General features: G+C 36.5%; 1 protein-coding gene across 1 annotated transcript in view; it reads right to left on the reverse strand.

Moving 5' to 3' along the window:
- Positions 1–14,646, reverse strand: part of LOC105562423 (metabotropic glutamate receptor 4-like) — a 46,927-nt gene that overhangs the window by 28,558 nt on the left and 3,723 nt on the right. Inside the window, exon 3 of the mRNA XM_012013256.1 lies at positions 8,001–8,170. Within this exon, the coding sequence (XP_011868646.1) occupies positions 8,001–8,170 (170 nt within the window). The remainder of the gene's footprint in view (positions 1–8,000; positions 8,171–14,646) is intronic.

The raw sequence follows: 14,646 nt of genomic DNA on the forward strand, positions 1-14,646 counted from the left end.
CTTTAAGAGAGAAATCTAACTTTACTACGATGTTTCTTGAAAGTATTCAAATTATTCTTATTTCGCTCTTAAAGCTTCCTCTATGAGGAAGCCATAACAATGGAAGCAATGTGCAAATTTCTAATTAGAAAAAAAGTAAAGTAAAGTGTGCAAATTAGAAATTAGCACATGGCTTCCTCATAGAGGAAGGTTTAGGAGCGAAATAAGAATAATTTGAATACTTTCAAGAAACATCGTAGTAAAGTTAGATTTCTCTCTTAAAGCTTCCTTTATGAGGAAGCCGTAACAATGGAAGCAATGTGCAAATTTCTAATTGGTCTACTTTAATGATGAGGAAGAAATGTGCAAATTTCTAATTTGCACACTTTACTTTTCTTTGCATATTCTTGCATATGTGCAAAATTAAAAAGGCTCCTATTAAATCCTTATTAAATCGCGCGCGTATAACCCCAAATCCGGACCTCTTATAAATTGTGCATGATTTGCACTAAATTGAAATTGTGGCGGTCGCAATACGCGATCCGGCACATATTGGCAAATCCGGCACCGCGCGAGCACCAGCCTGCGAGTAGTTCGCCGGCCGCCGCTAGGCCGCGCATGGAGGCGGGCGAAAAACTAGGAAGTAAAATTCAGTCTCGTAGGGTATATGAGTGATCTTGGGTGTGCCGTCCCCCAAGAGACGTAGGTCGTCCCCCACTGGACAATGTCGGCACACGATGTCTTCACACCCAAGATCACTTATATATATACCCTACGAGACTGAATTTTACTTCCTAGTTTTTCGCCCGCCACCATGCGCGGCCTAACGGCGGCCGGCGAACTACTCGCAGGCTGGTGCTCGCGCGCCCACGCGCGTGTCGCGCGGTGCCGGATTTGCCAATATGTGCCGGATCGCGTATTGCGACCGCCACAGAAATTATCAATTTTTGGACAAATACCATTTAGAAATTTTATTCCTACGAAACCGCTGCGTTTTGACGAATCACCTTGATGCAATCATTTTGAAATTTCCTCCTTTTGGGTGATGTAATTGTTACCCAGTATTTGAGACATTTTCCTATGGGGGCGAACACGTTGGTACGCACGCTGCACGGCATGTTTATACATTTTATAACGTATACTTTATTAATTGCAATTACATGAATGCATCTGCATATTCTTGCCCCACATGTTTTTTATGTACAAGACGGCAAACACAATGGCGAGGGGAAGCTGAAAGGCGGGAGCAGTGGGAGATCTAATGTTGAGAAATTTTCGAGTGAAACTTGGAAATGCCGCAGATACCATTAATTCTTTGCGTGCCACCTTCGCTCGATCGTTGCTCTTGGGGAAACTAATCACGAGTTGTCTGCGCTCGCAGCGTAGAAAGTTCGTGAGCGAGCGAGTCTCGGCGTTTAGCGTTAATCGGAAGTTAAGTTTCACACGGGGAGCAAATCCCCGAGCGCGACGCGGATCAGGTTTGAAATATGTCGTCTTCGTACTGACATGCCGGAACACGTGTAGGATACGATTATCCACGAGTCTCGCAGCCATAGGCAAATGGAGAGTAACCGGCGAGAAAGGCCATACATCACGATTTCGACGGACTTACGTCAGGGCGCAGGAAGGGCACGTCGGCGAACATTTCGCGAATCACTGCTGAAGCGGTTAAGCTGATTCGAGTCGAGTCGAGTCGCCCCGCGCTTCTTCGCGCTTCGTTCGCATTTACGTCACTCGCGCAGCCGCGAAAAAGAAGAGCGAGCCGAGCAATTTCGCAACATCGACATTTACCAAAGAGAAAAATGAGGCGGGAGAGAAGGACCATGTCGTACGTCACGAACGTTAAAGGGAGAAAAAGCATGCGGGGCGGTTTTGTTAAAAAATTGATGCTCCAAGAAAATAGAATAAAAATAGCCATCGTTCTCGCTGCGCGTTTTAATTAATAATATCCAATCTGCCAAGTCAGATAAATTATTCGCTATTGATATATGACACCCGCGAATAAAGATACGGTTACTTTAAGATGGATGGACCTTGTTGCAAAGTATGTCTTGAAGGGAACTGTCAATATTAATAGCTCAACGGCACGTAATGGTCCCGAGTTTTCTTCAAAATAACGTAAATATCTTATGTTATCACTTTTACGTTTCATTTTGCGAATCTCTCTCCGTAAAGAAAAGGATTAATACGAAATCTTATAAGATTTTGAACGAAGATTTATTATAAAACAATACTTCGTCTATATTTTTCATCCAACTTCAAATTCACCTACTCCTCTTTCCCCGGGGAAATCGCAAGTGCATCTGTAGTTAGGAGTCACCACGAGACATCCAGCCTCTCCATACGGTTACTAAATCTATACGATCCACTAGAGTTTCAAGCACTGCCTGTTAACGTGCCGAGATGCTGCTTGATATGCGAATACGTGTATCTATATGCTACGTAAAGAGTACCCATAAAGTTCCCCCCTTTTACGCTGACGACTACCGGAAAATGTAATTCTCAGTGCAAAATTTGCTGAGAGTGACGTTTTATGCAGGATTATTCGAATCCACTCTGTACGATTACGTGTATAAAAAAGGAAATGGACAAGCCGAAATATCACAGTGGCATAACTATATGACAGTCATAACGATTCCCTCTTTGAGGGAGATGCTTCTTTTTCGAGAAGGATATAAAATTAATTTCTTTCTGCAGCTGTTTGAGGCATACACTAATGCTTTATGCGGATTCTCCAATGCTGTTTGATATTAGAAATTCAGAGATTCTATGAGATTGTATAAAGTGCAAAAGTAATTTACGTCTTAATCTTCCCTTTTAATTTCCATTGTTTTATTATGTTTTGATGAACGAGAGTTTATCTTACTATATCAACTGCAAGAGCTTGGTACGTTTTATCATAAGTGTTTCTTGCATATCGTACAAGCAGCGAGACCTCCATTATTTCCCTGTTATCGACGCGGGTGAGAAATGCACTCTTGCAACTGCCCGTCGCAGCTGCTCGACATTTAATTCGGCGCTGGTTTCTTTGTGTTCAAAGCGACCAGGGATTGCGCGATGAATATCAGGCTGTTTTGCATTTATTTCTTCTTACGGCGAAGAAACATGCGCGCTGCAGCTTTCTCAAAGCGCGAAGACCGCGAGACACGGAGTTTTTCTTCTAGATATTAAAAACATCAGAAAATTTCGCGAGACAATCGTCGCGTGAAAAGCCCAGGAAAGTCCCGCGGAGATTAATAATGGTATAAAAAGAAAAAAAAAGAACAATACTGTAGTATCTTTACATAAAAATATATAAATGTGACACGTGTTAGTTGTATGTATGTAGATAAAATTGGTTCGCTTATCGTGATAATAATAAAAAGGCAATGCTTTATTAATATATTGTTATATATATGAATATTAAATAAATTTATCGTTCCATTGAGGTTTTACCTAAGTGCTCACAATAAATGAAATAATATGTGCATACAGACAACGTTGTTTTCCGGATAACGAAATAAGAGCTGATAAACAAGTTTGATAATGGACGCTGCGTAATACGGCCATCTATGATTGATTAGAAACCAACACGAAAGCCGAATTATTATTTTACTGCAGGACTAACTCGTTAATCCGCTAATTCCGTATTTTTCATCCTCGTTAGCGAGAAACGATGGCGTCGTTCATTCTTGTATGCTCCAAAGTTCGTAAATATAAAACAAGCGATGCAAAATTTAGATGTCATTACGATAAACGCCATTCGTCAGCTTCGGCAGGAAATATATGCAAATAGTTTCACCGTTTTGTAAAAATAATATTTTATAGATATGTAATTTTGAGTTCTGTTTATAGGTTCTTTTTAAAATTAATATACCTACTTTGCAAACATTGTGTTGAATACTTAATACTCATATAAATGTTATATATTACGCAATTAAAGTTTTTCCAAGAAAGAATCTCAGATGTAAACGCCCCTGCGAATACAGCCAAAAAATAACAATTCTGTTAGAGACGAGAAAATCTTTCATTGCCAATAATTCAAAGGCTATTGGTGCGTCGCCAGAAGCATTAAATTAGTTTTACGAACGAGACGATTGTCATAATTCATCTTTATGGATGCAAAGAGTGAAATCATATCGAGTGACAAAAAGTTGCACGTCTCTGGAGAATTTCCAGATCCAGCTATAATATAGTTGTACGTACATTGCTTAAAATATGCAGTAAAAAAACTTTATGTTTGTATTACGTGTGTGTATTATGCATAGTATATGTGGAGAAGGTCCAAGATGATAATATACATAGCATATAAAAGTATTTTTGTGGAAGGTTGCTTCGATGATTTATATATCTATTACTTTTTGTTTTCCTCAAATTAATTACCCGTAGTACTATATATTTTTGTTTAAAACAATTTCAAAGTACTTTTTATTAAAAAGAAAAATTATAACGATTTTATACGTTATTGCTTTACGTTGTAAAAATTTTACACAAACGAATAAACGTGAATTCTCATTGTAACTCTGATTACAACCGTTTAAATTAATTACTACGAGATTCTGTACAGAGTTGGTTGTTTTGTGTGTATATGTAAAATAATGTATTTTGAAAGATATAGTGTATTTAACGATTAAAGCAATATTTAATTACAAAAATTCTACTGTACATTACGATGCGGTAAATTACCATATTTGTTAGGTAAATATGAATCACAAATTTGAGTATGAAATTCAGTCTAGTTTGGCTTGCAATGCGAAATTCTCTTAGAATAATAAACATAATAGGAATAATAGAAGTTTTCGATGCATAATATAATGTTGCCAGATTTTTTTTCTCTACGTTTCCTCACACCTGTAGTTAAAACAACTAAATTGAGCAATCCACGCTTGTTCCAGCAAAAATACGCTACGCAAAAAAGTTGGATCGCAGTCGCACACATTCGGGCGAGCCGTTATGTTTAGTTTTCGACTCTTCGAGGCACAGTCCCTTCCGCGTTTTGCTTGCTTTCCAGTATTTGCTCGACATTGCCAGCTATTCGGTATCGTCGAGAACTTGGTCACCTTCGGCAACTATTTTCAACATTGCGAGAAACTTTCGAATAACATTCTATGGTGGGCTACATCTTACGATCAAATATATCGGAAAAGAGACCCGAGGACTTTCCGAGAAAAAATTGAAATACGAAGTGCATTTCGACGGACGGAAGAAATAAAAAAAAATAAATTTCTCGTAGTTTTCTTTAACTGCATAATTCCTTATAAAAATATCGATATATTACAATATAAATGAGCAGTAATAAATAATATATATTTATAATATTAAAAAAAATACTTTCAGCGTATTCATAATAACACTTAATTATAATACTTGGTAATTTTTTACGAGTTTTATATCTAATTACTGGTGCATAAACTGGACATAAAATTCTTCGCGAGGACTCTTTTCCAACTTTTTTCTTCACGACTGCAGAAGAAAGAATTATAATAAAATAGGATTTCAGCTGGATTTTAGTATTTTTTTAAATTACATTAAGAACTTTAAAAAAATTTTCTTGTGTTCCAGATATCAGTAATTTACTAAATGGCTCATTTATCCAAATATAAATAGCGTACCGACGATAAAAAGAATAAAGCTGACTTGGAAATTGCAATCATGAAAGAACGCTTCTCCGTAATGAAACGTTGCAATAGAGACGCAAGAATATTGTAACATTTCTTAATGAAATTTCTGTATAACATTGCGAATCGTGTAATAATTGCGTTCGTCAGTGTCGCTTAATAATTGATTAAAATAGATTTTCCATTCGTCTATGTTAAGCGTCGGAACGCCAGTGTAATTATAATCAAAATTTGCAATTATGTGTTGCTTTAGTCCGTAGTTGTCTCTATAATGAATGATTTTCCGTCCGGATTTGAACGATAGCTTATAAGGGATTGCGAATGAAATGCGATGCACTCGCGTATGCGCGAATACCAGGCACGCATTCGCGTCGCTATCACTGTATAAATGATTAATAATGCGGTTTTTCGTTGATCTCGGGTTTCACGATTAATTTTACACACGATTGTTTTATTTCATCACTTTGGTAAATATTAATTGCAAAAGCATTGTCGCAAAATGGGTTTTAGTAAAAGATCAACGATATTTACTTAAATATCCATGCAGTCTAGTAACAAGCGTACGTTCCAAACGATCGATCCATTTAATTAAGTAAATGCGTAATTTTATTAAAAAATATTACAAGACTGCTCGCGCAGAGTCATTGATCGTTGCATTAATTACTTGGAGTTTATAACAGGAATTTTATAAGGCCGTGCATTTAGAAACTGTGTATAAATATAATTGTAAATAAAAGTAATAATGATTAAATAATGATTATACACCTTTATTGCTGATATTATCGATTTTTTTATGAAAGCTGTATTCAAATAATTCGTTTCACTTATAACTTTCAGAAAAACATATTGACAAAAATATCGAAAAGCAGTAAATCGTATCCATTATTATCATCGTGATTTTAACGTCGAGTCTAACGCTCTGACTTTAATAGATTATTTAGCTACGACAATGTCGCGCAGTTTTCAACGCGCGTTTTTCAACTAAATTGTATAGCCAGAATTTCGAATTACCAACGCGAGTGAATCGATCACTCGTCTTCGTTCATCTTTTGCCTGCCCTAAAAGCCGACCGGTATCGACTTTATAGAACGCGAGATTAATCGCCGTCCTGTTATCTCGTCCGCTCGGTTACGCCCCGATTCGCTTTTAACTCTTCGTTGAAATGCACGTCGTTTTCAAAAATCTAACGCTTCATTCTCTAAAGCTCGCAGGTCCGAGCGTTAAATTTTATTCCTCAAATATCCTTCGACAATTTCATTTTAAAAAACATCATGCTTTCAGGAAAGGCAAAAATCTGTTTGACCTGATAACGACACTTGGAAAGAGAGCAATACTAAATCGCGTTGGAACGGTTGTCCCTTTTTTGTTCAAACGTAAAAATTTCCGCATGCAATTCAGAATTCTAAAATCCTTTTTACCTCGTTTCGACACCCGTCCGTTCACACAATTGTTTTCTGACGTTGATTATGCAAAAGACGAATAAGGCTCGTTTAATGCCAGACGTTTTGTCATTACTATGACAATTCATAGTCGTAATTAGCTTAAAATATACATAAAAGCGCCGAAGGCACGTACATTTAACTCGCTCGTTCCTAATTGCGGGCGTCGACTTCCTAATTCAATATTGTTTCTGTCGATATCGCCTTAGATCTTAGGATAATCGGAAATTACACGTCCCACATTATTCGCCGATATTACGTCATTATGTAGCAGATTTTGACATAGGAATTTGGAGCGAATTTCGCTACTTGGCTGCGTCATGGTTACTCAAATATGCATTATCGGGATTAAACCGATCATGAAACGCTACAGTAATTGTTTTAAAGAATAATGCTTCAAATTAATATAATTATAATAATTGTAAATTCTTTACTTCAACACGTCCATAATTTCCTTGCTTATGCTTTTGTGAAGCGCAGTAATTTTTTCATTTATCATCGAGCGTAGTTTGCATAAAAGGTTGCATTTTTAAATATATATACATACTCTGTATATTAAAAATAACTTTTTACACTAAGAAAATTATACACTTCAATATTTGTATTTTCAATTTTTGCGTTGGATATACGCTCCCTTAATTCGACGAGCGCTACGCGAGCACATGTTATATAATAAAAATATATAAAAATAAGTTACACAAAAACTATAATTTGTTCCGATGTTTGAGAACGTTTCGTCCAATATAGAACGCACGGTGAAAAGAGTAAAAAAAACATTCCCCTCGCAGTCCAGTAATTCCATTTTTCTGCTCTGTGTGCAGAAAAAGAAAATAAATAAAGCGAACACACCGCATTTTTCATGCGAGACAGATTTCAACAATCGCGCTTTTTGCAATGTCTCCTCATACCGTACTTTATGTAGTGACGACCTTATTTAAATGCAACGGAGGCGTACTCGCGCGCGCACGTGCAAGATTAATCCTACCTTATGTTATCCTCGTCGACGAATATTATGACTCCCCTGGCGTTGTGCTTCGAGCTCAGTCGTTCGATGATTCTATCAAAGTCTTCGGTCCTAGAGTTTCTCAGGATCTTCTCGCTGACTGCGACACAGATGTTGTACTCCAACGAGAGGGCAATGAAACTGGCGATGCCCTGAAAATAGAGTTTCAGCCGCAAATAAATTGCCCGTCCGTCCGACGAGAAATCGAATTTCAGCGATAGCACGTGAGTCTGTTTTCTTGGTAAACAATTGGAATGTAGCGAAAAGCACAATGTTTCGGCCGTATCTACCGACTCATATTTACATACTCATTTATCGTTGGCGATAAATCGTCGAAATTTGCATGAAATATCGCGGCCATTAAGTAGCAGGCTGTTGTACGTGGCGTACAAAGAAAATGTAAGGCAGCGGTAAGTCTCTCCCGCAGAGTCTTTCACGGTTTTACAAAAGGGGTTTATTTCGCAGTTTATTAAAAATCTTTCCCATTTTATTTGCTAAGTAAACCGAATGTTGTATCCAATTTCAGGCGTGAATCTTAAATAAAGTCTGATTTGATTTATATTCAAAAGAATTTGCGGCGCGTTAAATCTGTGAGATTTAAAACAATTTGACATTGAATTGTAGATAGCCTCAAATTACATTTGGGACAATTCAAATAAATTTTTTATAGCGTATCGGGAGATTTAGTTAGTTAGATTTAACGCGCTTAATAGTATAAATTTCTTCTGTCGACACAATCTACCCGTGCGGTTGTCATTGTACAATTTGTCGAAACGAGATACGACGCGGCGATCACCGGAATGAACTCTGCCTGTCTCTCACATTTCTCGCCAAATAGAATACACGCAAATAGATACATCGACGCGGCTCGTCTGTCTTCGGGATATAGCGCCTGGGTTTCGTGATATATTTCTACTGTGTGTATGTGGGTGGAAACAAGAAAAGACGGCCGAAGAAAGATGCGAGATGCACCGAGCTGCAACCGCAGGTGTTATCGGCGTGTTTCACGGCGCAATAAAAACCGCCGCAATTTATTACGGTATGCCGGATGAAAATCTATCCTTGCACAACCGTACCCGTTATAATGATTACGTAGTTTAATAATCCTCGACGTTTCCACTATTCTCAATCGGACAAATTTTAATATTTATTGGTAATAAATGCAGTACCTTGATTGAAGATACGATAAAATATTGATTACATGAATCCTGATTATCCAAATCGACTGAATATGGAATCTATTGTATTTCTTAAATTATGTATTCGGAAAATTTTAGATTATAGTTATATGAATTTCTTATACTTTATTTTATATTTTAATCTTATCAAGTTCTTATTATTATTATAATAGCATTATATATATATTGTGTCAATATTAAGGGCCGGTTTTTCATTTTCTGGTTAAATGTTAATCAGTGGTTAGTCGACTACCTGTCTCTTCTTAGATAACAATGTAGAAAAAGTTGGAGAGTTGACTAACCTCTAGTTAACAGTTGACCAGAAAATGGAAAACAGAGTCAAAAAGTTTTTTCTTTACTCAGTTAATTTTTGGCTAGCCAAATTCACTTTTCCATAAATCGATACGAATTTAGTTAGATGTATCTATCACAGGAGTTTCTTTAAAGAAAAGTTCAGAAAAATTGTATTTTAACTCATTTTTTTGTAATTTTATAAAATATCAGATTTAAAAATATTAAATGACAATTGCAAATTTTAAAACAAGTTAACATCCCAATGTATCTTATTCATCTACAACTGTCTGTCAATTATTATTCGATGTCATTGCAATAAATGAACCTGCAAAGTTCTTATTTCTTTAACAACACCAGAAACTAATTTTCTATAAGATTAAGACTTTCTTTTATCATCTATCGTAATAGTGTCTATCGTGAGAAAGAGGAAATTGGTGAGACTATCTAACACCCGCTGTGGAATAAGAGGTTAGAATTGTATTAGAGTCTTCTTCAAATTACATTATATTCAAGTAAAACAAAATTTGCTGTGTTGTTAATTCATTTACTTACACGAAAAATATTAGCGTATTTTCGAGTTCTCAAAACCATTTTATTTTTAATGGCTCAAATTTTCAATGTTATTAATCTCTCGATATTTTCCCTAGGAAACAAATTTAATTTAATATTTTATAAAAATGAGACGAAACTTCACAGTATGTACCTTATGCAATACAATAAAATTGTGTGTAATTGCAAAGCTGGAGCAGAAAGATCCAATTAACTTTTTTATGAAAAAAGAAATCGGTGAAAATTAATCTGGATATCTCAGAGAAGAGAAATTTAGAAAAGTAGTCATTTAATAGCGAAGAAGTGGAAAGACATTCAACGAGGAAATGCGATAGAAAATTTAAATGTCGATATGGAGATGCAATTTGATTCATTGCGAGTTTAGCTGGCGTACTATAAAGAAAAAGATATTGACAAAGAAAGGAAGAGATAAACGATATAATTATCCGGGAAATAATGAGAATTGCTACGACAAGATGTCTTATCGGCCGATTTTCTTAACGAAGTACACTTTCTTTTCAACAATTGACCTCATTTCTTTCTATTTCTGATTCCGATCTTTTTTTAGACACCCCCAGTCTATTAGCCACATTATGTGTATTTGCGTTTGGGGACGAGTTTGCGTTCCCGATGGCTTAAAATTACGAGCCATTTCATTTCCGGACAATTGTTTCTTTAACGAAATTTAGCGGTTACTTTTTTAACTAACAATTCGTCTTATTATTAACTGCAGAAGTCGAACGAGTTTTAAATAATTGAAAGTAGAACACGTGATCGTTGTAAAAAGTTTTCTCTCATTGCGGTCTCTTTCGGTCCCAATTTATGCAATGCGCGCTTCTCGTTCTTTAATTTGCGATAAATCGTCTTATGCACTTTATATCCCGTGCCACTATAAGGATATTAACGAAGCTACATTCGTGTAATCGTTTTACGCGAGCTTATGCTCGTTGAAATATGCACCACATTTGCAACAGCCGCAACTGTGCTGTGCACCCAACATTTAGCGAAAGAAACGGCTCATAAATTTCGTTAAAAGCCTGAAGGAAATGTAGGCGTCTCATTATCTCCTTGACCACTATCGTAGTGAGACCGTATTTTGTGTCTTCGCTGTTTCGTGTATTTTTCGAATTTGGAGCCGAAAAGACTGCGCGCACGTTACCCATTATTATCAATTTTAACTATTTATCGTTAATTTTGTTATTTTACGCTTAGGATAAACTAGAATATAGCCACATGGAGAAGATGCCACGAGCTGTAATTTCTTTAATAATCGCGTAAATACGTTTCATTTTCAAAGATAATCAATATTTAGCGCGGTGTACCGTCCAAAGTAATATTGCGATATTATACCACGTTGCGTATACGACATGGTACGTTACTGTGAATATTATACCATGTGTATACGACACTGTATGAAACTGTGAATATTGTACAATGTTTTTACTTGCAACTGGCCTGTGAAATTTTTACAGAAAATGGAACCACTACAAACTGTTGTAACGTCGAATAAATTACAGATGAGCTGTCGTAATTAACGTTAGATATACAATGAGGACTGTAATGTAAACTGTAATGTGACATATTATTTTTATTTCCGTTTTCAAAAGTTTTCTTTCTATCTATTCCACATAATACTATGATCAACTTTTTATTGTATTATACTGAAATATATATCCTTATTTTCGTAAAAATGATAGTGTGTTTTCTGCATGTTTATTTTCTTTACTTTATCGACAAAATATATTGTTTAAGATATGGACAATTACATCCCTATGAGTAAAATGACTTGTTAATACGTTAATTAAACCTCCGTAAATTACTTGACATTCATAGGTTGACAATTATGCGGCTGCGGTACTTCAAAACGGGATCGACAACGAACTAATTCACGCTGAAGTAATTGCTTAGCTATTATGATACCTGCAATGATTAATTAGACTGATCATTGGGACTAGTTTAATTGGTCGGAATGCGATTACTATCATACCGTCTCCGAGTCCTTCCGAGAGCGCGTACAATTCACGACGTTGGCAAAATTGTACGTTTCGGGACGCGGAACACGCCATTGTCATGAACATAATCGTCAAAAGGCGGCCATTTGGCGAGCATAATTGGGTCATAAAATCGTACCTCGATCAATGTTCGCGGCGAATATGAAAAATTCTTGCGTGGCGTTTCTCAACGCAAGAGAAATTATGGGCATTGCCGGTTAAGTTATCGCGCCCCTTGAATTATTATACTTGCCCGTTCATACGCGGTAATGATATAGAACAATACTGAAATTTCAGTGCTGAGAAAAACGCATTCATTCAGACTTGTAATAAAAGTGGCCGCTAATAAGTCGCGATTGATTAAAAAAAAATTAGAAAATTAGAAATTAAATTCGGAGATTTTTAATTGCCTAATTATAAAAATCCATAACTTCATCTTTTTTATTTTTCAGTATGTTAAATTTAAAAGATCCTAAGTATTTCTCTCCGCATCTTTTACAAGTACTAGAACATAGCATTGCGTGCGCTACACGCCTCTCCTTCTCTCACTCTCTAACTTCTTTTCTCTCCATCAACTATTAAAGATACTGTCAATTTTTTTCTAGCCTATTTGATTTTTACACAATTTATTTTTATTTCACATAAATACACTCGATGTACATAAATATTTTGTTTACTACGTAATGTAGATCTACTGCAATTTTTATATATAATAGAATAGAATAGATTTGTTAGATAAATTTTTTAAATAGAAGGTTTACTACTCACCGATACGATGCGCAACAGCGGAGTTGTCGTAAACTATGTTGAACTGTAAAATACAAATATATATTATATGAGTATTATAGAATAATGATGTAAAATCGGATTATTGTATTAAATATTTTATATATTCTTTAAATGGATATTTAATAAAATGATCATGAAGTACTCGAAAAAATCTCTTTCTTTTAAATACAAACTCACGAGATTTCAACGTATAGCTTTGTCTGCAACTCTTATTCAAGAGTTATTTGAATAAATAAAACGAGCAGAGAGTAGATATTAATTTTGTACGTAGCAAATAATATATATAGAATAAAACACTCACCTTATGGTTGCTCCGCCGTTGCCCGATGCCTCCCACAGGCCTCCTCCTCCTCCTCTCAGATTTCCTTGTGGCACTCACACAACACTCACTCTCGAAAATCATCGATCGCGCGAAATTTCGGGCACTCCCGTACGCGATGTGAAATACCGCGAAACGCACAAAGTATTATTCATGTGTCGTATGACTTTCCGTTACACAAATTATTCAACCCGGCAACTCGCATGTTATTTTGCATTCTCGATTCGCAACAATGAATAAATCACTTTTAAATGCGCGATATAAAATACGATGCGTGTGTCGGAATCGAAGCATCTGCGGTAAAGAAGTAGTTACTTGTTACTGATAAAGGCGTACAAATTGATAGAGTTTTATTCCCGTACCGATCGCGATCGCGTTTCGGAAATTAATAACGTAAAAGTAATACGACGCACGGAGCGACTCTCGACGCTGCCTGCCGGCTCGAGGTTCGGCGGGCGAATGATAGCGCGTCGACCTTCGCGTAAACAATCACCTGCGTGACGTCGCACGATACCGTGCGGGCACAAAAACAAAGGCGAACGTTGGGAATTTGTTTTCTCGCCTACGAAATGTAACTTTCTAGACACGTAAATAATTTAATCCGACAACTCACGTACTATTTTACATTCTCAGTTCGAAAGTATCAATGAATAAGTCACTTTTAAATGTACGATATAAAATGCGATGCGAGTGTCGGAATCAAAACACCTGCGGTAAGAAGTATAAGTTACTAATCCGCGACGAAACGATATTTTGCAATCCGAATTGTTAAACAATCCAATCCTTACGCGAAGTGAATTGTGCGAGCGATACACCCACTACGATCAAGTCTATTAATTATAGCAATTAGCCAAGATAATCCGTAATTTCGAAATATAACGTAGCGACTTTCTCTACTTCCTGCCTATAGCTACGAAATATAATAGAACGAAACACAGCAAACAACGCAAATACTAAAGCCAACACATTTCTCTATCGTTTCTTGAAACTGAAAGACGTACAGATTACACAGAAATCGACAGATATAATTCAAAACACGATGCGTGAACCAGATGCATTCACGATGAAGTACCACGATTTACAATTATATTTTATTAGATAAGTTAGTCTCGTGAAATGTCTATGTACGTTGGTAAAGAGCCGATGCCTCGACACACAATTTCTCATTACAAGTTGTAGAAACATAATAATTAATCAACGAAACGTTACTTGTTACTGATAAAGGTGTACAAATCGATAGAGTTTTAGTCTCATGCTGATCGCGATCGCGTTTCGGAAATTGATAACGTAAAAGAAATACGACACACGGAGCGACTCTCGACACTGCCTGCCGGCTCGAGGTTCGGCGGGCGAATGATAGCGCGTCGACCTTCGCGTAAACAATCACCTGCGTGACGTCGCACGATACCGCGCGGGCACAAAAACAAAGGCGAACGTTGAGAATTCGTTATCCCGCCTACTAAATAGGAAAATAAATGTATGTTAAAAATTCTATACCTAATATTCTC

This window comes from Vollenhovia emeryi, unplaced genomic scaffold (genome assembly GCF_000949405.1).
Source record: "Vollenhovia emeryi isolate VEMERY1.0 unplaced genomic scaffold, V.emery_V1.0 DF939189.1, whole genome shotgun sequence".
Taxonomy (NCBI): Eukaryota; Metazoa; Arthropoda; class Insecta; order Hymenoptera; family Formicidae; genus Vollenhovia; species Vollenhovia emeryi.